Source organism: Amphibalanus amphitrite, unplaced genomic scaffold, assembly GCF_019059575.1.
Source record: "Amphibalanus amphitrite isolate SeventyFive unplaced genomic scaffold, NRLGWU_Aamphi_draft 000046F_arrow, whole genome shotgun sequence".
NCBI lineage: Eukaryota > Metazoa > Arthropoda > Thecostraca > Balanomorpha > Balanidae > Amphibalanus > Amphibalanus amphitrite.
In genome coordinates, this window is record NW_024881542.1 from 1,378,007 (window position 1) to 1,404,916 (window position 26,910).

Here is a 26,910-nt window from a genome sequence, read left to right on the forward strand (position 1 = left end):
TTTTGCCCCCCCCCCTGGATCCGCCACTGGAGATGCCGACGTCACCCCGACGTCGGGCCGACGTCGGCATGTTCAAGGCCGTATAAGTTAGGTAAGATCGTCCGGGCTCGCTAATGTTACAAATCTGCAGCACTACGGTGACGTCACCGGAGCATACGCTCCCTGGCTCCATCCGGACCCTGATTCGGCGGCTGGAATCGCTACTAATCGAAAAATTACTTGTGCAATAGCGCTTTTAAATGACTTTAAAAAGGGGGAAAATATGATTGCAAAATAATCATGAGAATCCCTTGTCCTGACTGGGATTGTATGACCCCGCCACCTAGCGGACAACGTTGTAATTAGGGTTGAGTTGGCGATCGCCAGGTGGCTTGTCAGTAAGCTGTCAGCCGCAGACAGGAGAGGGGCCGTCAGGCGCTTAATATTATGTAAACGCCAGATCATGCTCAGGAAAATGCGACACGCTTCAGAACGGTCATTTATCTCGAAAAAGATGCGGTGCCCTGTGGTGATATGGCCCACATGACTCGGGACCCGTAGGCCGTACCTACACGGCCTACGGGTCCCCGAGTCATCGCAGGGGCCTTATAAGGCCCCGTGGTCACCGGCAGGTCCCAAGGCCCCTACGGACGCGATACATACTTCGAAAATCGCTAGACAAAGGACTCGGGGGCGCAGCCAAGGGGGGAGGGGCACACTGGGCTTTAGCCCCTCCCAAATCTAGCAGGCGCCCTCTGGAAATACACCATCCAGGGTGCCCTGGATGGCGCCTTCCACGATCATTCTGTGCGCCGATGGCGCCTTTTCAGTGTCCAGCACTTTAGTCGTCCTCGACGGTAAGCCATTGTGGCGTCATCATGCGGTGCTGGCGCCCAGATTTACAATTTTATATCTCTTTGTGGGTGAAGATTCACCCACAATCCTGAAATGCCGGATATCCACTCTCAATATCCTGACCATCTAGCGCCCTCGGCTCACCTTCAGCGCCCTTCTGTCTGCTCGGCGCCCTTCTGATCTGTCGGCGCCCTTCTCGCCCTTCAGCGCTCTTCTGGCCTGTCGGCACCCTCTTCACATTCGGCGCCCTCCGGGCAGACCAGTTAGCGCCCTCATGGACATTATCACACAGCATCCTCCTGATCTGTCTCGCCCTCCACACTTGTCAGCGCCCTCCTGACCTGGCAGCGCCCTCCTGACCTGGCAGCGCCTATCGTATTATAGCGCCCTCCTCACCGTACAGTGCCCTACTGACCTGTCGCCATCCTCCTCACTGCATAGCGGCCTCCTAGCCATACAAAGCCCTCCATACCGGCGCCCTCTACGTTCAGCGCCCTCCTGACAAGTCGGTGCCCTTTTCACCGTAGACGGCCCTCCTGATCTGTCGGCGCCCTCCTGACCGTACATCGCCTTCCTCACCTTGTCCGTGCCCTCCTCTTTATACAGTGTCCTCCTGACCTGTCAGCGCCCTCTTCACTCGTATTGTGCCCTTTTCATCGTACAGCATCCTCCTCACCATGGGCGCCCTCCTGACCTGTTGGCGCTCTCCCCACCATACAGCGCCCTGCTGCCTTGTCGGCGCCCTCTTCACGGACAGCGTTCTCCAGATCTGTCGCAGCCCTTATCACCGTACAGCGCCCTCCTGACCTGTCGGCGCCCTCCTCACGACACATCGCCGTTCTGACCGCTTAGCGTTCTCCTCACCATGCGGACAATGCAACACTAAGCAATTAGGAAAGCGTGAAGTAGCCTATGCTTAACCCTCGCCGGCACATGCCATTTTGCGTCATTCGACGGCACAAGGGGGGGGGGGGATTGGTACGACCCCCCCTCGCGATTGGCCCCTGATTGAGCTACAGCTTCGCGGAAAAAAACGAGCGTGTTGCCCGTCACGAGAGGAAGCCGATGATATCCAATTTTAAGATCCTAGGTCATCGGGTGACCTTCCAGGTCAGGTCAATGACCCGAAAATCGGGAAATTCGGGACCTGTTAGAAAGTCGTAAAGTGTGGCTGCTATGGAGTTCTCCGGGGTGCTGATCGCGAATATCGTGTTAGTTTTGATCAGAGATGATGTCTTTAAGCATTCAGACCAGGTCGGGTCAGGTCAGGTCAGGTCAACCATAGGGGTCGTGACGGGTATTCGTAATACGTGTCAACCGCCTCTGACAGCTTCGTAACATGTTACGAAGGCACCAAAACTACTTCGTAAATGTTCAACTGGTTGCTAGATTCGAAATCAGCTCCAAAAACTAGCCTAGAAACATGTACAACTCGAAAAAGTGAACCGAGGTTACCAAAGGCCAATGACCTGACCTGACCTTCAGGTGACCTTGACATCCACCCTAATGCATGGGAGCAACAACAAATCACATGTTTGAACGTTTGAAACCACGAAAAGCTTGCAAACGCGCGCCTAATGCGAGCCGACATACGCCGAATCGCGATTCCGGCCAAACATGGTCTCGGAAGTAGGTCACAGGTCAAAGGTCGTTTGGGTCAGGGTCATGAAATTTTCAGGGTAGGTGTACAATTGATCAATGCGAGGGTACTGAAAGTTTCGTCGCGATCGGCCGCTTTTTACGCGAGTTATTCGCGAAAAACCTTAGGGGGGTTGCATCACCTGTGCACCCCCCTGTGCCGGCGATGATTTTAGGCGCAAATTAGTAATGAAGCAATTTCCGGAAAATAAAAGGATGACAACGTTTCCAGCGTTTCCGGAACGTTTCCGGAGAGGAACTTGTTTACAACCGTGACCCTCAAAATCGTATTCAAAGCCAAACTTGCGGGGAAGGCCAGCTGACAAGTGTACGCCCCGGTGATGTTAAACAGTCGGGCGCCCGGCACATAGGAAAGCTCGGGATGACAGCCCCCTGGGCATGTTTACTGGGCCGTGAGTAACGAGAGGAAGCCGATAGTACCCGATTTTAGGGTTCTTGGTCATTGGTTCGTTAGGGTCCAAGAGCAATGCAAGCGGGGACATTGGGGTTCTGTCGGCAAAGAAGAAATATTCAAGTTCATTTTAAAAGCCTACCGCGCAATGTAGCATTCTTTTATTCCGTTCCAAGTGGCGCTACTCTGGCGGCGAATCTGGGAACTACTAACTGTACTCGGGCCATGTGACCTTGACCAGGTCCTGAGATTGGGGTCACGTGACGCTCGGCCTGCCGGCGGCCGGTCCCATGAGAAAATTCAAGTTTGCAGTGCAATTTTGCATTGACAGACACCATTGACATATGATTCTAGACTAGCATTCGATACAGCGTTTAATTCTGCACAGAATGACACTAAATTCAAGAGATTATCTGCCATCACTTCATCGCACTTTTTGTGTAACAGAGGGAATGCCCAGCCGACATTGCATTGCATGTTACGGCATGTTATAGCAATGGGAGCGTGCACTATATGGCCTATGATGTGTGCAGACTTATTGCTTTTGCCAAGAAGCAGAGCAATAACAATTTGAATCTGGAATCTTGTCCGAACGGGTCATTCACTGGCACCTACTAAGTACTAATTAGGTATTCGAAACATCAAAATAACATCTCGTCACAGATTTCAATTTCCTTACTCGTTCATAGTTCAATGTTCACGGCTCATTCTGCATTGCTGGGCCTGATAACAATAAACTTCGAGTTATGTCAAGTTTCATGTTGACACGCACAATGCAATCGACCGATTCTAGATCAAGAAGGTGTCCGATAAAGTGCTCAATTCTTCACAGTATGGCGCTATTAAAAGGGAACTCTGCTATCACTTCACGGCACTTATAGTTGTGGAACAAAGCCACGCTGCATATTCCCCCGATGAGAGCAGGGCGTGGCCGTGAACGATGAACCCCATGTTTGATTATTTTTGGCCAACAACCAACGGAAGAATATATTGGTTTTAAAATCACATCCGGGAAAATATTTTACGGGCTATTCAATGACAATAATTATCCGAAGGTTGGGACTTTTCAATTAGACAATCACTATTCTTTAGAATTGTGATTTTCTATTGAAAATCCCAACCTGAGCTACCTCTCTAGGGGGGTGTTTAGCGTTTCTGCCGCGATTTAGGACATCTTGATACCCTCGAAAACGGCTCGTTAGATTTTCTTGCCATTTTCAGCGTTTGGTCCCCTATGGGGGAGCTACCGGCTGGTACCGGTTGCTTGAAATATAATTAACCCGTTTTGGGGTAATCGGCACGTGCATTTTCCCATAGGGTTAACATGGGGAAAAATTGAAAATGCGATTTGCGCAAAATCTGTTCAGTAATATTTGTCCACATTTTTAGGGTCAGTTCTTTGGCTGGCACCTCACCTTCTGGGGGTAATTATTTAAAATATAAATGACAAAATTTCGGGTAATCGACGCCGACAGTTACCCCATGTTGAGCCTATGGCATTTTCGAAAAATTATTTTCAAATCGATTTTGCCAAAAATTTCCACGTTAGATTTTGAAAATGTTCGAATATGTTGTGTCCCGGGGTGTCGGCTACCACGTGGTATGGGTCAGATATGGGGCGATTGAAAAGCACGTGCCACGTGCAAACGTGTTTGATGGGGTAACCTCGTGGTAAATGCGACATTGGCCAACTGGGGGTCCTATGGCGTGGAAACCACTCCACCTAGCGACACCAAATCAGTGCAGCCGGTGAGCAGATGAGTCCAGCTTGTCGCACTAGTGGTCACGTGGCCCACGTGCTATTGCACGTGCCGTGGCACGGGGTCAATTTTGGTGCTTAAATATACTAGCATTGTGAAATGCAAGGAATGGGGGAAATAGCCGTCAGGCCGTCAGGTTTTATGATAGGGTCGATCTGAAAACGGGTATAGGCACAGAATGAAGGGGGCTAAAAAACTGCTATCTCGGATTTTTTGTAAAATGAAAAATTCAAAATTCTGGGGAAATTATATATTCAAAGGTGAAATTTCCCTAAATTTTCCCGTTTTTCGAGTTTAGCCGTCCACTGTTCAGAGACGGTGACACCGGCCGGGGTCATCTTTTACATGCTGATGGCCACGTCGATGGGTCATCACGTGGCGTGAGCGGTGAAGCTATCAGAGGTCCGGCACGTGCCACGTGGCCACGTGTTTGAGTCGCGTACCTCCCAGATTATCGTGTGTTTGCCGATTTGTGGCCTTATAGCACGAAAACAGCACAAGCCAGGAACACTGAAATGGTGCAATCAGTGAGGGGACAAGTCCTGCTTACACCACCGGCGGTCACATGGCACACGTGCAAATTTGGGCACCTCCTTTGCGGAGATATCTTACAGTGAAATATTCAAATGTGCATAACATTGTCAGTTTAAGTCCGATTAGGCTAGAATTTGGTGGGTGGATGAAATGTTAAGCGACAGGAACAAATGCGCCACGTTTGACTCAGTGCGCCACGTTTGTCTCAAAGCGCCATTTTTGCCGCAAATCGCAGAATGTGCGTATCTTTGTCGAACATTGGACGATTAGGATGCGCTGTAATTAAGGGATGGCTGCTTAAACGGCAGATATGAATGCACCACATTTGCCGCAGAGCGCCATATTTGTCTTAATGCGTCAGTCATTGACCTCTATAATACCTAATAGAGGTCAATAGAGGTCAATGGCGTCAGTGTTTGCGTTTAACGGACGGCGGTCGTTTTTTTGTGGCGGTGTTTGCGTTTTTCCGGTGTTAGGCGGTGGGCGGCCGTTTTTGCGTTTTTTTTTTGCGGTGTTTGCGTTTGGCGGCGGGCGGCCGTTTTTTTGCGGCGTTTTGCGGTTGGCGGCGGGCGTTGCGGGCGTTTTTTTGCGGCGGTGTTTGCGTTTTTTGCGGTTTTTGTGTTTGGCGGCGGGCGGGCGGGCGATGCGGGTGTTTTTGCGGTGTTTGCGTTTGGCGGCGGGCGGCCGTTTTTGCGGCGGTGTGTGGCGGTTGGCCGTTTCTTTTGCGGCGTTTTGCGGTTTGCGGCGGGCGGCTTTCTGCAGCGTTTTGCGGTCGCCGGCGGCCGGCCGTTATTTGCGGTGTTGCGGTTTGCGGCGGGCGGTCGTTTTTTGCGGCGTTTCGCGGTTGGCGGCGGGCGATGCGGTTTTTTTTGCGGCGGCGGGGTTTGCGTTTTTTTGCGGTTTTCGCGTTTTGCGGCGGACGGGCGTTTTTTGGCGTTTGGGGTGCGTGCGATGCGGGCGGTTTTGATTTTTTTGCTGCGTTTTTTGAGTTTTTTTTTGCGGTTTTCGCGGGCGATTTTTTTGCGGCATTTGCGTTGGCGTTTTGGCGTCCGTTTTGCGCGTTTTGCGGTGTTTGCGTTTGGCGGCGGGCGGGCGGTTTTTCACAATTCAAGTCCCAACCTTCGGATCCGCAGTGCTGTTCGACAAGCGCTGCCCGGGCCTATTCGAAGAATGAGGATACCTCGTCGCAGATTTCATTTTCCCTACGTATCTTTATTTGGAGGCCCATGTTATTTGGAGGCATTGCTAGCCAGACCTACGTTTCTATTGATTTTGTTATCGACATGCACGATAAAATGTCGATTTTTGACAAGCTTTTGATAAAGCGTTCAATTCTGCACAAAATGACACTAAAAATAAGGGACAATCCCGCATAGTTTAACCCTCGCCGGCAAAGGGTCGTACAGGGTCGTACCCCCCCCCCCCCCCCTTGTGCTGTCGAAGGACTCAAAATGGCCTGTGCCGGCGAGGGTTAATCGCATGTTGGAACAGAAGGGCCGTCATTGCATATTAACGCAATGGGAGCCTATCAGAGCGGCGTGTACTGTGTGGAGATTTGTTGCTTTTGCCAAGAAGAAAGGGAACGACAAAGTGAATCAAGATCATGCATGATACTAAATTTCATGAACTATCTAATGCTATTTATTATTCGAAGAACAAGAACGCTGTTTTGTTGCAGCCTTTCAACTTTCTTGTTCATAGTTCGCGGCTCATTCGGCATTGCTGGGCCTGACAACAATAAACTTTGAGTTTCAGTATCAAGTTTTCCTATTGACGTGCAAAATAAAATGTCGATTCTAGATAGCTGGTCGATAAAGCACTAATTTCTACGCAGTACAATGTTATTAAAAAGGAAAAAAATATGATGGAAATCCTCCGCACATTTGTGAAACAAAACGATGTCGCATATTTTCGTGACGGGAGCGTGGCGAGTCCCGCGTGCGAATATATGCCGACTGATGTTTCTTGCCAACAAACGTAACAATAATTGGTTTGTAGAATTGTGTCCTGGAATAAATTTTGCTAGCTATTCAATGATACTAATTATTAGGGGAGAGTGGGGTGGGTTGTATCAGTTTTTACTCCGAGACCCATAACCTCGTAACTATCCGTGATAAACTCATTATTTCCATACCATCCCCTTCCTTGATTCTTCTGCTTTTTTGTGCAAAGTAACTTTTCCGCTACCTCTACCAGTTTTTCTTCTACGGTCTCCCGAATAGAACAATGTTTTTGGTACAACTTGCCCCATGGCTTGGGTGAGTTGTATCACATGGTGGGGTAATTTGTATCACTATTTCACGTTTCAGGGAGTGTGCTTGCTACTGGTTTTGAACATAACAACAACATTAAATGGGGTTAATACAATGTATAGGTATGCTCAAAGGCTTCACTTTATTAGACCAAACTTAGGTCAATGCAATCCGAACAAAACATCAACAGACTAGACGCAAAAGTGGCCCGTTAAGAGCAAAGAAGCCAACACATTGTGCCGAAATGGAACGAGCATTGACTAGCTACCTACAAACGCGAGCCAGGGCTTAGCTTTCGCGATCAAAAGCAACATACCCATACATACATACATACATACATGTTACAACATACCCCACCCGGCGCTGATACAACATGTACCTAGCCGCCATCTTGGAAAAAACATCCTCGTGCTAAAAAACAGCGGACAGCTGGAGAAATCCGTTTTCACTCACGCAGCCTTAGAACCTACCCTCACCACCGCTACGGAGATCTTTCAAATTCGTGCACATCTAAATGCCCAGAACACACATTTTCTTGCAACTTATTTTTTTAGAACGACATTAAAAAAACATAAAATCGGCTCTCACCTCGAGACGCGTCCACTCAGCCACAAGACAGAACAGGGAAAGATGGCGCCCGGAAAACCTCGTCGGCTGGTCGTGTCGCGAGCGCCATCCATTGGATAAGTTTGGCACAATTCGCCCTGATACAACTTGGACATGATACAACTCTCCCCGCTCTCGATCCCCTACAAGAATGGGAATGGTATCTGGTCGCAGACTTCATTTTCTTTTTGTCTTCATTTGGAGATTCATGGTGCTTTGTTGGCCAGACTTTGTATTTGCAGGTCTGACAAGTAATGCTCTATGAGCGTTCGAATTCCGATAGGGAGGTATGTAGGGGAAAATAAAATATTCAACGATATACCATTTTTGTTCTTCGAACTAATATCATTTGATAGCCCGTAGAATATATATTCTAGGAAGTGATTCTATATGAAGAACCAGGGTACTTTTCCCTTGTTTATTAGCAGCAAACAATCGAACGGCATAGGTACATCGTTCGTGGCGGGGCCCCACTCCCCTCGCGAAACTATATAACATCCTTTTGTTCCACAAATAGTGCGGTGAAGTGATAGCCGATTTATCCTTTTCAACGGTGCCATACTGTGTAGAATTGAATGCTTTATTGCACAACCATCTAGAATCGACATTTCATTTTCCGCATCGATATGAAAACCTGGTGCGAACTCGAAGATTATTGTTGTCAGGCCAGCAATGCCGAATAGGTAACCTGGGAAATATTAACGAATAAGCAAATTGAAATCTGCGACGAGATGTTATTTTAATTCTTCGAATAATTAGTAGCATTTAATAGCCCGTTACATTTTGTACTAAATATGATTCTAGATTCAATTTACTTTTGCCTTGCTTGTTGGCAAAAGCAAAAAATATGCACACATTGCACGTCGCCCTGGACGCACCCATTGCATTAAAATACAACGTCGGCTCGACATTCCTTCTGTTCCACAAAAAGTACGATGAAGTGGTGGCGCATAATCCCTCGCATTTGGTGTCATTCTATGTAGAATTGAACGCTGTATCGAATGCTTGTCTAGAATCGACATTTTATCGTGCACGCCAATAAAACTTGATAAAAGCTTATAGGTATGGCTAGCAGTGCTCATGGTCCTCCAAATAAAGACAAGTAGGAAACTTGAAATCTGCGACGAGAATTTATGATCATTCTTCGAATAATCAGTTTTATTGAATAGCCCTTAAAATGAATTCCCGGTTGGGATCCTAGAACCAATGTACTATTCCCTTATTTATTGGCAACAAACAATCAATTAGCATGCATCGTTCCCGGCGGCGCCCCGCTCCCATCGCAAAAACATGCAAATTCCTTTTGTTGCACAAATAGTGCGGTGAAGTGATGGCCGATTTATCCTTTTCAACAGTGCCATATTGTGTAGAATTGAGTACTTTATCGAACAGCCATCTAGAATCGACATTTCATTGTGCACATTAATATGAAAACTTGTTGCCAACTCGAAGATTTTTGTTGCCGGGCCAGCAATGCCGAATAAGCCGGGAAACATTAACGAGTAAGGAAATTGAAATCTGCAACGAGATGATATTTTAATTTTTCGATCGATTAGTAGTATTAAATAGCCCGTCAAATTTAGTACCAAACATGATTCTAGATTGAATTTATTATTGCCTTGCTTGTTGGCAAAAGGCCAATAAATATTCACCCATCGCACGCCGCCCTGGACGCACCCATTGCATTAAAATGCAACGTCGGCTCGACACTCCTGTTCCACAAAAAGTGCGATGACGTGATGGCGGATAATCCCTCGAATTTGGTGTCATTCTGTGTAGAATTGAACGCTGTATCTAATGCTTGTCTAGAATCGACATTTTATCGTGCACGTCCATAAGAAATTGATAGAAGCTGTATGCCAGAATTGAAGAATGTATAGCCATCAGTGCCCGATGGGCCTCTCAATAAAGACAAATAGGCAACATGAAATCTGCGACGAGATATCATGCTCATTCTTCGAATAATCAGTATTATTTAATAGCCCGTAAAATGAATTCCCGGTTGCGATTCTAGAACCAATGTACTATTCCCTTATTTATTGGCAACAAACAATCAATTAGCATGCATCGTTCCCGGCGGCGCCCCGCTCCCATCGCAAATATATGCAATATCCTTTTGTTGCACAAATAGTGCGGAGAAGTGATAGCAGATTTATCCTTTTCAGTAGTGCCATGTTGTGTAGAATTGAGCACTTCATTGAACAGCCATCTAGAATTTACATTTCATTGTGCGCATCAACATGAAAACTTGGTGCGAACCTCAAAGGTTATGGTTGTTGGGCGAGCAATGCCGAATAGGTAAGCCGGGAAATATTAACGAGTAGGGAAATTGAAATGTGCGACCAGATGTTATTTTAATTCTTCGAATGATTAGTACCATTGAATAGCCCGTTAAATTTAGTACCAAACATGATTCTAGATTGGATTTACTATTGCCTTGCTTGTTGGCAAAAGGCCAATAAATATTCACCCATCGCACGCCGCCCTGACGCACCCATTGCATTAAAATGCAACGTCGGCTCGACACTCCTTCTGTTCCATTAAAAGTGCGATGAAGTGATGGCGGATAAATCCTCGAATTTGGTGTCATTCTGGGTAGAATTGAACGCTGTATCTAATGCTTGTCTAGAATCGACATTTTATCGTGTAGGTCCATAAGAAATTGATAGAAGCTATATGCCAGAATTGAAGAATGTATAGCCAGCAGTGCCTGATGGGCCTCTCAATAAAAGCAAATAGGCAATATGAAATCTGCGACGAGATATCATGCTCATTCTTTGAATAATCAGTATTATTTAATAGCCCGTAAAATGTGTTCCAAGATGCGATTCTAGAACCAATGTACTATTCCCTTATTTATTGGCAACAAACAATCAATTAGTATGCATCGTTCCTGGCGGCGCCCCGCTCCCATCGCAAATATATGCAATATCCTTTTGTTGCACAAATAGTGCGGAGAAGTGATGGCCGATTTATCCTTTTCAGTAGTGCCATATTGTGTAGAATTGAGCACTTTATTGAACAGCCATCTAGAATCTACATTTCATTGTGCGCATCAACATGAAAACTTGGTGCGAACTCGAAGATTATTGTTGCCAGCCCAGCAATGCCGAATAGGAAGCCTGGGAAATATTAACGAACAAGCAAATTGAAATTTGCGACGAGATGGTATTTTAATTTTTCGATTGATTAGTGGTATTGAATAGCCCGTTAAATTTAGTACCAAACATGATTCTATATTGAATTCACCATTGCCTTGCTTGTTGGCAAAAGCAATAAATATGCACACACTGCACGCCGCCCTGAACGCACCCATTGCATTAAAATGCAACGTCGGCTCGACACTCCTGTTCCACAAAAAGTGCGATGAAGTGATGGCGGATAATCCCTCGAATTTGGTGTCATTCTGTGTAGAATTGAACGCTGTACCGAATGCTTGTCTAGAATCGACATTTTATAGTGCACGCCAATAAAAATTGATAAAAGCTTATGTATGGCCAGCAGTGCTCATGGTCCTCCAAATAAAGACAAGTAGGAAAAATAAAATCTGCGACGAGTTATCATTCTCATTCCTCAAATAGCCGGTATCATTAAAAAGCCCGTAAGATGTATTCCCGGACACGATTATAGAACCAACGTATTATTCCTTTGTTTATGGCAACAAACAATCGAGTAGCATACCTACATCGTTCGTCGCGGGGCCCCACTCCTCTCGCGAAACGATGTAACATCCTTCTATTTCACAAATATTGCGGTGAAATGATAGCAGAATTATCCTTTTCAGCAGTGTCATATTGTGTAGAATTGATTGCTTTATTAAACAGCTATCTAGAATGCACATCATTTTGCTCATCGATATCAAAACTTGGTGCGAACCTCGAAGGTGGTTGTTGGGCATTGGGCAAGCAATGCCGAATAGGGAAGCCGGGAAATATTAACGAGTAGGGAAATTGAAATGTGCGACGAGATGTTATTTTAATTCTTCGAATGATTAGTACCATTGAATAGCCCGTTAAATTTAGTACCAAACATGATTCTAGATTGAATTTATTATTGCCTTGCTTGTTGGCAAAAGGCCAATAAATATTCACCCATCGCACGCCGCCCTGAACGCACCCATTGCATTAAAATGCAACGTCAGCTCGACACTCCTTCTGTTCCACAAAAAGTGCGATGACGTGATGGCGGATAATCCCTCGAATTTGGTGTCATTCTGTGTAGAATTGAACGCTGTATCGAATGCTTGTCTAGAATCGACATTTTAACGTGCACGCCAATAAAAATTGATAAAAGCTTATATATGGCCAGCAGTGCTCCATTGGTCTCCAAATAAAGACAAGCAGGAAAAATAAAATCTGCGACGAGATATCATTCTCATTCCTCAAACAGCCGGTATCATGAAAAAGCCCGTAGAATGTGTTCCCGGACAAGATTCTGGAACCAACGTATTATTCCTTTTGTTTATTGGCAACAATCAATTAGCATGCATTGTTCGCGGCGGCGCCCAGCTCCCATCGCAAATAGGTAGGGTAAGGTGCCTAATTAGCGACCCCCTTAATTTGAGCCGTCATTGCTCACGCTCTGTAGGTGCCACTGTGTTACTGGCTTGATTTTCGGAGAGATCGTTCATTTTCCTATTAAAATATAGTCATTTTCTGCCCCAATATTCACTAACTTATTTGTAGTGAGCATTTTGGCAAACCATTGCAAAAAACGCTAATAGGGAACTCTTCCCGATTAGCGACCGGGGAGGGTCGCTAATAAGCCTATGGGTTTCCCCATATTAAAAATGGCAAACAATACGACGCCTGAAAAGATGAAATATTATCTCAAAAAGGTAACCTATACGCAAAGCACTCAATCACTCGAACAGGAACGTTTATCCAACACACTTACGTAAGTAAAAACTGATCACGTGATGCACCAAAGGCGAAAAGAAGGCGGAAACCCAAATTTTGCGGGCTATCTTGTATGATATTCGAGGTCCGCGCTGAATTCGGCACCCCTGCAGTCGGTGACGACATTTGGCATCCCCTGCCACACATTGCAAGCTTCAGCAACACCTCATTTTCATTTCTCTCTTTTCCCCTTTCTCTCCCTTCTTGAGCTATTTGCGACCATGTCAGGCGCAAATAGGAAATATGAGTTGCGACACATTTTTAACCGCCATGCTGTGCACAGTTGAGCGATTCACTATGGGAAAACGGCAATCAATTAAAAAAAGGAATGTCGATTAAGAATAAAAAAGGTGTATCATCCTAATGTGCATCGCTTTTCGTCAGAGAGGGCCCAAACACACACGTTTTGGATAAGAAACTCGTCATTTTTATTTAAACTCACCTGAAACGTCCCACCAGAAACATCGACGACCGGAAAATAATTTAATTTGATAACCAAAGTATGGCTGACCTATTGACGATGTTCTTACCCCGTTTTCTCCTGCCAGTTTTTCTGTAGGGAGGTAGGTCGCAAATCGGAAAGGGTCGCTAATTAGGCACCTTACCCTATGCAATATCCTTTTGTTCTAATAGTGCGGTGAAGGGATTGCAGATTTATCCTTTTCAATAGTGCCATATTGTTTAGAATTGAGCACTTAATTGAACAGCCATCTAGAATTATATTTCATTGTGCGCATCAACATGAAAACTTGATGCAAACTCGAAGGTTAATGTTGTCAGACGAGCAATGCCGAATAGGTATCAATACCTAATCTGGGAAATATTAACGAGTAAGCAAATTGAAATCTGCGACGAGATGCTATTTTAATTCTTCGAATAATTAGTAGCATTGAATAGCCCGTTAAATTTAGTACCAAACGTGATTCTAGATTCAATTTACTATTGCCTTGCTTGTTGGCAAAAGCAATAAATCTGTACATATCGCACGCCGCCCTGTTACGCTCCCATTGCGTTAACATGCAACGTCGCCTCGACATTCTTTCTGTTCCACAAAAAGTGCGACGAAGTGATGGCAGATAATCTCTTAAATTTAGTGTCATTCTGTGTAGAATTAAACGCTGTATCGAATGCTAATCTAGAATCATATGTCATTGGTGTCCGTCTATGCAAAGTTCCACTGCAAACTTGAATTTTCGCTTCGAAGCGGTCGCCGACGGGCCGAGCGTCACGTGACCCTAATCTCAGGAGCCGGTCAAGGTCACATGACCGGAGATCGGTCAGTAGTTCTCAGATTTACCGCTAGAGTAGCGCCACTTGTATCGATGTCCGCCCTTGGACCGTAGCATATTTACGTCTGGACAACGACTTGCGTTGGAGAGGCCGGAAATAGTGGCGATTTCAGGACCGCAAGAATGGACCGTCATTGGAATGATTCTTTTTTAAACCGTGCACTGTTTTCGGCCGGAATTTAATAGTTACTACAAAATATTTTGTAATTACGTTTCCACTAAGAATGAATGCCATCAGGGCTAAATTTTTAATACTATTGCATTTTGTCAAGAAGCATATAGTGCTGTTATATTGCAGTTTTAGCGCGTTTGTTACAAAATATGAACTATGAAGCGAAGAAGCGTCAGTGTAATTCATCAACAGTGCCAGAAGTTAACTTGAGGGAAGGCTATGCTAATTGCTCTTGTCCATCCACTAAAATTTATTAAATATTTTGCTTTGTGTATTCCAAAAGGAGAGGGAACTATTTCATTTGTGCCTTCATGTCAGAATTGAAGGTGGATCATTAAATTTTCAACGCAGTTTACAAACAAGCATTTGGTCTTTCTCGTTTATAAGCAGTGGCTAGGAAAAGGTTGATCAATCCTGAAGTTCAGTCATCGTACCTCAACTTGGCAGCAAGATCCCCCAAGGACAGAGGATATATTGTATACATGTCCTGTAAATCAAAACAAACACACATTTGGTCTTTCTCGTATATAAGCAGTGGCTAAGAAAAGGTTGATCAATCCTGAAGTTCAGTCATCATACCTCAACTTGGCAGCAAGATCCCCCAAGGACAGAGGATATATTGTAAACCTGTCCTGTTAATCAAAACATTTTTGTGCCTTCAAAGGCTTAAGTTATCTGTGGTGTGTTTGGAGTTAGGCTATATGGCCGTTTTTGTTGTATGTTTATGTGGTGATTGAATATAACTGGGACCCTGTGCTTGTTTGTATACTTACGGTCAAACAGGGAACAGCACATTCACATAACATACTCACCTAGCACCTAACTCATAGCTGTACCCTGCAGGATCTGTACTTGTTCATGTCTCGAGCATTAACAAAGCACTTAAGTACCGTAAAATGGGGTGTTAAGGGACAGTGGGGTGTTAAGGGACAGTGGGGTGTTAAGGGACAGTTGCATGGGAAAAACTTTGAGTCATATTAACTTCCTAATTTGAGAAGGTTCAATAAAAACTTCAGTGTGGTAGTTGACACTGTTTTGCTCTTGACCATAGGAGAAAATGGTATGGTTTTTCATGCAAGTGATTTGGTTCAAAAATGGATTTGAAAATCATGCTACATTTTCACAAAATTGAAACATCTCCAAAACTCTGTGTGTACCACATAAACTAGTGGGTGTACAGGGAAAATGAATGCATAGATGTATTGTCACATGTATTGCACATGTTTCCTGAAAAACTTGTGCAAATCCACCCATTCATTCATCATCCTCTTCCTCTTTTCCGGATACATGCATATTTTGAGGTGGATGTGGGGTGCTAAGGGACAGGGAATAAGAAATAAAAAATAATATCTAAATATAATTTAATTAAGGAGGCATGGAAAACACAAAATTCCACATAAAATGCTGGCAAGTTCATACTTTTATCTCTAACACATCTAAAGTTATGTAACAAAACATCTCAACACTCTCGTTTACAATGATGGGTCAATGGAGACTGATGTAGGTAAATGTGATGTCATCATAAAAAGGCTAAAACAAAGAGGGCAACATAATGACAAGTGACTAGCTTCAACATGGGTTTTTATTGATGACAGAAGATTACTTTTTGGTTCTGTTTACCTTATAATTAGCACATTTTCCACAAGCGTAAACTGCATTACACGTAATTGGCTAAAAAGGTCATTAGTGGTGAATGAACCTGACTTGTTTTGTGACAGAATATGCAAAACATTTCAATAAATAAATTGTGTGCCCTTCCACACCCCAATTGTGGGCATTTGATGACCATTTCTTGGAATAATATAGGTGTCCCTTAACACCCCACATTGGGGTGCTAAGGGACAGTGATGAAAAATAATAAAAAATAATATGCAGGCATAAATCTTAAAAACTTTAATGTGGCAGGCATGTAAAGCACCAAATTCCACATAAAATGCTGACAATTTGATGCTTCTATCTCCAACCCTTCTTGAGTTCTATAACAAAACACCTCAAAACTGTCCCTTAACACCCCGTTTTACGGTAGCTTAGTAATCATTTCCCACATTTTCTGAGCATCTAACATGACATAAAGCAGTGCAGAGCAGCTTCAGAGAAGAAACACTTTAAATGCACAGACTCACACCAGCCACCCAATGAGCCAGTTCCTCAGTTGACTGTTTCCCTGGACACAGCTTGGCAATGTGAGCTAACTTTTGGCAAGTTGAAGGTTAGCAGTTAAGATTGAGTTAGGGTGAGTACCTACCTAACTGGGTGCTACTGCCATGCAGGTCTTGGGTAGGCTGCAAATATGTGTGATGATTGAGGTTAGGTCAGCTGCCTGTCAGGTTAGTCAGGTTCAGTGCTCATTGCTCAGGTCACATTTTTATGGACATTTGGCAAATTAAAAAACTAACAATCTGATCTAAGCTAACCCGACTAAACATACACAACTACTGACTATAGGAACTGAGCACCTACCTACTTGTGCCTACATCCCATACCATGTCAAAGTAGAGTTCCTTGGTGGAAGATTACCCTCAGTACTTTTTATCCCAGCCCTGTGAAGAAAACTAATACTTCTAAGCTCTGAGTCACTGCTGGCCATCCACAGGAAGAAACACTGAGACTGAGAGCTTTGCCATTGTATATTGGACCAATAATGACTATCACAAATGACTATATGAACACATAATATGATCACCACGGTGACTGTAAATAATGATCACATCGTTGTATGGATTGTCACATTGACAATTTTACTACAATCCTTTTTTCAAGAAATACAGTGATGATGATTAACATCAAAATCAACATAAAGTGGATTTAGTGATCCAAGCTTTCTCCTCCAGTAGCAATGGAATGATCACATGTTTCATTTGCCAGACACTGAGTACCTGATGCACATTACAATCTGCATAGCATCTAAGCATAGTAAAACTGCCCAAGTCCATTCATTCTAGATTTTAACTTGATAGTTAGCACTAATTCATCTTGCTGTTGTAAGTTATCATTCAATATTCATACCAATACATCAATATGCGCTCATCAGTCAACATTTTCTGGCATGATCCTGCTCAGCGTGCTCTTCAGTATTGCTCCAAGGTCTGCAATATTATAGCTTGTTTTTGGACAATAAGCTCTTTTAATTTTACTTTTTCTTGCTGATATATGAGCCCGATCAACTTGCGTTTATCAACCAAAATTTCATAACTTGTTCAACTTGATATTGATATTGCTCAGTAGTCACTAGTCAGGACCTCTGTCACGACTGTCAGCCTCCTGGTCCTGGATACTTCAGATTGTTTTCAGTCAACATGCTTCTTAACTATGATATAAGTCAATCTTAAGGGATTCAAAACATCCAACAAAACGACGTACAAGAGCAAGAAAACCACCAGATAAACTAAAAATGGCCTTGGAACAGAGCCAAGTGGTGCTCCATTTGTTTGTTTACAATGATTGTAGTGCTGATGTATTTTTAGGACTCTGAACGTCGGCTTATAAAAATGAAACGTTTTTTACAAAAGTTGTAAGGCAAGTAATATTTATCTGAAAGAACTAAAATATTCAAAAGCCAAACACTATGAAATACATGAATCGGAACGAAAAAGTAACCCAAAAACCCAGCCTAATCACCGGCTCCTAAAACTGCAACACAATCAGCACTTTTCCCCGCAACTCGTTGTCCAGACGTAAATATGCTGGACCGTAACGTGACCTTCCAGTCCAGGTCACAGTAGTATCCCAAAATTTGTCGATTTGGGTGCGAACTGACATCCAAATGAAAATTATTTTGCAAAATAATTTTGGATTATCTTTTGGATTAAAATTATTTTGGACACGGCCTATGACCACGATATAAGCTAAAACTGAATAAGTCAAGATTCTTACAGATAGTATATAATTATACCTACTATCTGACATCTGTACCTAAGAATCTTGACTCAGTCTAGCACTTAGTGCGTAGTGCTACTGTGCTATACTGTTTTTGAGGAAATCTATGACGTCATAGTGGGAGCCCGAAAGTTCGCGGGAAAATGACTAAATGTATTCGAAGTAGACTTGATCTAGCCGGCCTTGATCTGAAGCGCGTTTACATTTCGGCGTGGTGTGGGAGTGTATATTTCGCTGTGTTGCTAGTAGATTAGGTAAGTGTCGTTGTACTAATTATTTTCACTTTTTGCAAACATTTCCCCGAATTGAGAAGCTTCATGGCAGTAACGGAAGTCATTTGATTCGAAATAAAGAGTTTTTTCAACTGCGCCACATCAGTGCTGGCTGCGCCATTCTGCTTGTTTGCTTCTGCCTTGAAGCAATTCCTTTTTGAATGAATTTTTCACATTCATTTTGTCAGTATATCAATGGGAATATAAATCCAGACTCAATGTTGGACCCCATGTAAATGCCATTGGCTACGGAACAGTTAGGGACAAAAGTTGGGGAAACTACGAGGTAGGGATTTAAAGGAAATAGTTCACTTTCCTGAAATTAGTATTTTGCTATGGATTTATGTTTTTTATGCTCAAAATGATCAGAAAATAAAACAAAACGTTTTTGTAAAAAGGATTATTTTCTATATTTTAGTATAAGAAGAACTATATTCTATATAAAATAATGTTTGACGCGGAAGCTTATTACGCGTTGACCAATCATATTGCGTAGGACAAACCCATCGGCTGTAAGCAGCATTCTGATTGGCTGATGATGACGTGACTGCATTCCTCAGCAAGGCACGCATTCCTCTGCAAGGCACTCTTTTCGGAACAAAAAATGGAATATCTTCGTCTAGGGTGATCGTTGGGCCGTAAAAGCTTCTGATTTGTGCTAGTCTCAGCGCAAGCAACAAAACTGCTATTCCAGTTCCAAACCCCATGTTAAAAGTGAACTATTTCCTTTAAACATTGATCGTCAATCAACGGCATGAGTGAGTGGGGCTATGATCATAGGTATATTGTCATAAAATCATAAAATATAATTCATTTCATATGCTAAGCATTCAATTGAGAAATAAGGCATAAGTCTTTGAAGTCTTTGGAAGTATTGTGTATATACGGAAGAAAGCATACTGCCTGTAACTTCCATTACTCCTTACTGATTGAGTGGGTATATGGCAGAGCTGGGTGAGGATGATCGTGGGAGAAAGTTTTAAATTGTACAAGGCCTATACTGAATACTCACTCAGTGCACAATTAAGTCAGTTGGGGAAACTACGAGGTGAAGATCCAAAAATTGATCGAGACTTTTGATGACCTGGGCGGTGTTTCACGGGACGCTGCTACCACGCTGCTATCAAATTGCGCGAGCTGACGTCACACTTGTGGTAGTGTTGGAGCAATGGGCCTGTTGATGTTTCCATGGAAACCCAATTTGACACGTATAAAAGCAGCGTGCTGCTATCACCTGTGAAACAGGGCCCATATATGGGCATAGATGGGTATTAGTGTACCTATATTAGGTCCGAGTGGACAATTGTGACGCTGTTGATACAAATATGTAACAGCAAAAAAATAGGTTTTAGGTTAGGTTAGGTTGTGGGTTTTAGGTTTGTGGGTTTTAGGTTGTTAGGTTGTAGGCTTGTAGGTTGTAGGTTGGTAGGTTGTAGGTAAATAGGTTAGGTTAGGTCAGGTTTGAATATGTTTTTCTTTTATTTCCAAGAAATATAAGTATCATTTTTGGATTCAGGATGTCAAATAATGTAAGTATATGAAAACTATCTGTTAACAGTCACTCAGACTGTCTCAATGTATACTTTTACCCATAGCGCTGTTCGGCAGCCGGCTATTTTGTGTGCAGGGTATGACGTATTTCGCGAGCCGACGTCACAGGCGGTGACGTCGGCTCGCGCGCGAGCCGAGCGCCAACGACAAACTAACGGGAACCCTCGGACACCCTCGGGGCATAAACCGCGGAGTAGCATATTGAGCGGGTCTTATAAGGGAAATTCATATATTTTCGTTTCTCAAATGATAATCAGGGTGTCTCTTACCTTCTTACGTATGATTTAGGCTTACCTCACACTTCAGTTGCCAAATATCTGCAATTTATTCAAGCGAAGGTATTTTCAGTAAATATCAATGGTATAGACCGAAATCTTTTGAATAAAAACTCCAACCAACAGAAATAAAAATAACATAATTTATTCCAACCATTTCCTCCAAATAAACAACATAAAAACTCACTTTTACACACATCATTCATAATAAAGCATACTAACACGCCGCTTTTGACAATTGCGGCGTCGAGTGGCGCGCTGCTAGCGCTCTTTTTCGATCGCAGAGACCCTGCACGCGCGCGAGCACACTACGTCACGTCCGGGGGGCACAGGTATATGAAAAATCGCAGTGACGTAACACTTTTCTCGCTTCTCATTGGTCAATAGCCCGTTGCCGGGGTAACGTGCACGCAAGCACGCATGTGAGCGCGGGCAAGAGTACTAGCCGGCCGCCGATCAGGGCTCATAAATGCAGCCCTCGCTACCACAGAAGAAAAACGGTATAATATGCCGGTACTTGCGGTATCGCGTCCACTCATCAGAGAGAAAAGGCTTCCATTTTCCACTACGAATTAACGCGATTTGATTAAATTCGGCGAATTCACTTGAAAATAGAGATAGGAAAACGGCTTTAATGTAGGTTTTGGTCGTCATAATCAGCTGGCCATTCCATAAATGGATTGGTGTTTTGAAAGAAAATTGTTAAAAGATTTAATATTATTTTTAATAAATAAAGATATTTGATTTGAGAATAGGTAATAATTTAGCAAAAATTGGAAAAACCATAAACAAAATAATAAAAATGACATTTTCGAACCATGGTGCTGCTTACATTTTTGGCGCGTCTGTTTCAGTCCACCATATTTGCCAATCACTGTTTGACCTTGTATTGTAACTCTGCAATTTAGATCCGCCAGTACATTGTGCACCGAGTGAGTGTAGGCCTTATGTGGTTAAAAAACATTCTTATGCCTTATTTTTTCATTTGGATGCTAGGATGCATGGAAAAGATGAAGTCTGATTTTATGGCCATATATGGTCATCGCCCCACTCACTCAAGCCGTTGATTGGCTGATCCAATTTTTGTTTGGCTCCTCCTAGTTTCCCCAACTGAAGTGGTGGCTCTAAATCACTAAGTAATGATATAAGGTTAAGCAGCGATTGGCAGCCACTGCTGATTGAAATCGATGCACCAAAAAAGTAAGCAGCCTAAAGATTTTAAAATGTCATTTATATTATTATCTCGTATATGGTATTGCCAATTTTGGCTATTTAAAAAAGTTTTTTTTTTTTAAATTAGGTACCTATTCTCTACTTATTGTAAAGAGATTTAAACTTAAAACAATTAATTTTGAGAATATAGGGCCGTTTATAACCCGTAATTGCGAGGCTTGCATTTTTGCCCTTATATGGTCATACAAAATCCATCTATTGATCTGCCAATTTTTGGATCTTCACCTCTTAGTTTCCTAAACTGACAAGGGGTGGGGGAGCACAGACCTATTGGCCCAAGCCTAGGGCACCCCAAATCCTGTTTTCTCATCAATTTAGACCACTTATTTTTTTGTCAGCCATGACACAATGCATTTTTTCATAATAGAAATTAAAAGGTGTATGGCAGCCCTTCAGACCCATGCCTTTATATTACTTTTTTGAACTCCTATCAGCAGGGGTGTCGATTTTTCAAAATGGTTGGGGGTGCTCAACCCCTGCACCGGGTGAAAGATTGTAGCTTTGCCATGGGGCACAACCGTATCTACAAGGCATGGTTGTGTATCCCCATAAGGTACTGATAATCCCGGGATTTCCACTAATATTTCCCAAAGGTTGAACGTTCTTCAAAATCATTCTGCTCGTCCTAGTACTTGGCTACCTCATTACATAAACATCATTCCGAAAAAAAACGCGTACATTTGCCGGCAGCTCGGCAGCAGCCCCGGCACCTCTGTAATAAGGTGACAGAAACCGATGACCGCGATTAGCACCGGTGCAGCAGCCCCTGCGGTCCGCAGGGGCGGACATTGCGCGGAAGGCAACGGTATAGCTACGAGGCTCTGGCGTTTATCAGACGATCACAATAATCGCTGAAAAAAATAACAGGTGATTGCATTTCGATATTTATGGGTTTACGATTTTCCTCAGTGGCGTAGCCAGGTGGGCCCGTGAGCCCCCCCCCCCCCGCCCCATCAGGTTCAGGGTCCCATCGGATTATTCGGGCCTGAGGGGCACTGCGGCGCCAATTGGCCACTGAGGGTCCACGTTGGCTATATTTGGACTCAGAAGGGCCCCACGGGCTCGTAAGAACACCTCATGGGCCCACAAGTACTAACATTAAGATCTCCATAAGGGCCCCAAGCCAGCCTCTGAGGGCCACTTGCCGGCCTCTGGGTGTCTTAACCGGCCTCTAGGGGGCCAGCTCTAGGAGCTGCACACCCGCCTGTAATGGCCCCACACCCATTTCTCTGAGGGCCCCTATAACGGCGACTGTGAGGGCCCTCACCGGCGCCCCTGAGCGCCACGCCGGCGTCTCTGAGGCCCCACACCCCTAACTCTGAGGCCCTATACCAATGCCTTTAAAAACCCTACATGGGCGGTTCTGAGGGCCCTTGACAGTTACCAGCGACCCTGACGGCCCCACACAGGTGACACGGAGGGTCCCAGCGGCGTCTGAGCGCACCATGCCAGTCTCTGAGAACCCCACAAGGCTCCTGAAGGCACCGGTGACCTCTTGATATCTTCTTGTCGGCCTATGAAGGATCCGTTCCGTAACAGCAGTTCTGAGGGCCCAACGCGCGCCTGTGATGGCCCTAAACCAGTGTCTCTGAGAGCCCCCACACCGGCGCCTCCAGTCCGAGGGCCCCACATTGCCGTATCTGAGGGCCCCACACTAGTGCCTCTTAAGGCCCTATATCGGCGGCTCTGAGGGCCCAACATCGTAGCTTCTGAAGGCCCCACAAGTGCGCATGTGACGGCCACCCTGCCACCGGTGACATTTGAAGGCCCCACACCGGCGACTCTGAGGGCCCCATCAGCGCCTGAGCCCGTTCCGGTCTCTAAAGATGACCCCACAGGGTTTCTGAAGGTACCACCGGCCTCTGATGACCCTTTGCCGGCCTCTGAGGGCCCGTCGCCGGTCTCTGGAGCCCCCTGCCGGCTTGTAAAGGGTACGCGCCAGCAGCTCTAAGGGTCCGACACCCGTGTACGACGGACCCACACCATCTTTGCAACTTAACGTCTTTTTTTCGCCCTTCTTCTTAAATCTAACTTTTCTTATCTTTACATCTTTATTTCATGCCTTGTAAATTGCGTAATTGTTTTATTTTTAGTTGTGAACTACTGCAGAACAATTATTTTCCTCAAGCAGAGTTAGTGGGAGTTATTGAGGGACAAAACCATTGGGGGTGCCCGGAAAACCTTTGGGGGTGCTCATTTGAGCATTGGGGGTGCTGCAGCACCCCCAAAGGTATACAAATCGACACCCATGCCTATCAGTATCATGAATGCCTGGTATTTATATAGGTAGGTACCTTCTTTAGGACTGATCACAAGTTTACTTTCAGTGTGATCACAAGTACCTGATACCTGATACCTGATGAATGAATTCTTGAATGATTCTTCACCCAAACAGCTCATAGTTATTTACCTTATTCTTTATGCCCTTTTGGCTCATCAGTTTCTCTTACAGCAGCCTTTAATGTCACGCATTTGTTGATTCCAGATGTCGGAGATGTCCGTGAACGGCTCTGGTGAGGCGGCAGCGGCAGCGGCAGCCGCGGCGGCAGCAGCAGCGGCGGCGGCGGTAGTGCCTGCTGCGACTGAAGGTAAGGTGGTCTATGATCAAGTATTTTATGATGCATGGTTTTGCGTCTGAAGCAGTGGAATTGTGGAGGGAAATTAGTTACCATACCGCTTATACAGGAACATATCGTTTCTTTTGAAATCACGTCAATGTTTGGACGTCTTACGTGTGCCGTAGTACTCGATCCAACCTCCTCTCACACGGCACCAGGCATTATTACTCAATCCAGCCTTCCACACGACCGCTGAGCGTGCCGAGCCTGCCGCATGCACCTGCTCCGGGACGAACTGCACCCACCACCGGTGGCCGAGGCTTGCATCGGCCGCCCCGGATCGTCCCAGTCAGACGCTGCCCTCTGACCACTAGAATGTTTGACACAGTGCAGCCCCCCCCCCCGCGCGCGCGCCAACTGACGCCAACCACGGTTGGTAGACGACTGAGGAGAGCAGCCATTTGAATCTGCCACGTAGAGGACGTGCCTGTGGAGGACCGACTTCAGGTAGTGCCTGCGCCTCTCGCCACCTACCCACCCGGCCCTGGTCTGGACGGGGAGCCGCACATGAATCGTGAGACGGTTGGGACGCACCTCGCAGCCCTCCCACTCAGAGCGAGCCGTACCAATGGCGGCGGTAGCTGGGCCGCAGCGGCCGTCTCCGGACACGGACACCCCTCGGCTGCTCCGGTGGTCAAACTCAACTGCCGGTGCTTCGTCTGGGGAGGAAGGGCACACACCGGAGCACGTGCAGCTCAAAGTGACCTTCCCACCTTAACATTAGTTTTGAGTTCAGATAACCAAAATGGGGCCCCTGGCTTGCACTTACCGGTTTGAGCACTCACAACAGCGAGAAGTGCCTCAAATCAAAAATATCTCATTTCAAAGTTACAGCGCTTTGATTCAGAGGGGCTAATGCGTTGTAATGCCCCCTCTGAATGTGTGACGTCAGCGCAGATCTAACGATTTTAAAACTTTTACTTAAACGTTTGGTAGCACGCGGTGGTTTATGCTGCTTTGTGTGCAACAAATGCCGCACTTTCAGCAGCATAAAAAAGTCGCTAGGAACAGCGGAGATCCCAAAAAGTAAATAAAAGTAAAAAAGTAATATCTGGTGAATATTTTTCGGTGAAATTTGGTAGATATTCGTTTTCGCTCTTTCTGAACCGAGCAACATTACTTTCATGCCACTTCATTAACTTTTTTGAAGGTGGGACTGGGAGGGTCCCTTTAATGGTGACCGAGCCTCGCCAGCCTGCGTCTGCTGCTACTCTACAATTTCCACGTGAAACCTGTGCTGCTGCGCGACCTCTACCGCTGCAGGCGCCATCTGGAGCCCCTGGCTGACGAGAGATCTTGAGTCGCACAGGAGGACTAACAACAACAGCCAGCTCTCTGGACCGATCCGCCATTGCGTGAACAATGGCGGTCCTAAGGGGTCAGACCTGCCGTGGCGATCGATTGCAACAAACACTTCTACCTATATTGTTTACTTTATTCATTGTATTAAAGGGACCGTCCCACCTTAACATTAGATTTGAGTTGAGATAGCCAAAATGGGGTCCCTGGCTCACAATTACCGGTTTCGGCACTCACAACATCGAGAAATGCCTTAAATCAGAAATATTGAATTTCAAAATTGCAGCATTTTGATTCAGAGGGGCTAGTGCATAGGAATACCCCTCTGAATGGTGTGACGTCAGCGCAGATATTTAACGATTTTTAAATGTTTGACTAAAACGTTTTGTAGCACGCGGTGGTATATGCTGCTTTGCGCGCAACAAGTGCCGCACTTTCAGCTGCCAAACTATTGCTTCCAAATAAAGTCGCTAGGAACAGCGGAGATCCCAAAAAGTAAACAAAAGTAAAAGTCTAATATCTTGAAAACCGGTGAATATTTTTCGGTGAAATTTGGTAGATATTCGTTTTCGCTCTTTCGCGACACCACTTTCATGCCAATTCATAAACTTTTTTGAAGGTGGGAGGGTCCCTTTAACTTGGCTACTGGATTAACAAAAGTGTAAGTGAAGGCAGAGGGATAGCAACCTTTGAGAATGAAATAAAGTAGAGCGACATTACCACAATATGTTGGTCATGGAGAAGCATCTCCGGGTAGCGCCTATGCCTACCTACTTGGTTGGGAAAAAAAAAGAAACACGCGTTCCCCGGTGGGGGGGGGGGGGCGCAGTGTCCAAAGCTGGTATTAGTAGTATCCTGCCTTGTCGCCAGGTGGCGGTGCCATACTCTTCAGTTGACAAGTCCCTGTAGCTATTGGCAGGGTTGCGAAGTCGGAGTCGGTTGGAGACGGCAGTTCTGCTCGGGTCGGTCTTGGAGTCGCCAAAATCTTACAGACTCCGGAATCGGAGTCAACATTGCAAGCCTCAGAGCCATGCTCTATACTTGTTTGCTTGACAATATCACGTCCGGTGACCTCTCAAAATGAAAAATTCTGTCGAATTTTATGCCATATCCTCATATATAAGGTCGGTCCCGGAGCTCAGTCGATAGAGAGTTGGACTCCGCGTGGTGAGACCACGCGTCCCGGTTACAACAGTCCGGGGTTCGCCGATGTTCATGGGCCTCCTGGCGGGTATGGTTCCAGTTGGTGGCAGGCCGTAGCCAGGCGAAGTCAGTGAGGAGACCGGCCGTACCCGAGTACCCGACTATGTGCGCACGTTAAACTTTGGACTCTTACTTCTGGCATAGACCAGCAATTGCGCGATCGGAAGGTAGAGGGCAGGGCCAACGCA

The 26,910-nt window shown here is 45.1% G+C and overlaps 1 protein-coding gene across 2 annotated transcripts in view; it reads left to right on the forward strand.

Moving 5' to 3' along the window:
* Positions 1-18,313: 18,313 nt before the first annotated feature.
* LOC122377539 (heterogeneous nuclear ribonucleoprotein K-like) overlaps positions 18,314-26,910 on the forward strand; it is a 50,065-nt gene continuing 41,468 nt past the window's right edge. The window contains exons 1-2 of one of the 2 annotated variants that reach the window (XM_043357654.1): positions 18,314-18,525; positions 24,088-24,190. In XM_043357654.1, coding sequence (XP_043213589.1) covers positions 24,088-24,190 — 103 coding nt within the window. In that variant the 5' untranslated portion in view covers positions 18,314-18,525. The remainder of the gene's footprint in view (positions 18,526-24,087; positions 24,191-26,910) is intronic. The other variant, XM_043357653.1, reaches the window with a different exon arrangement.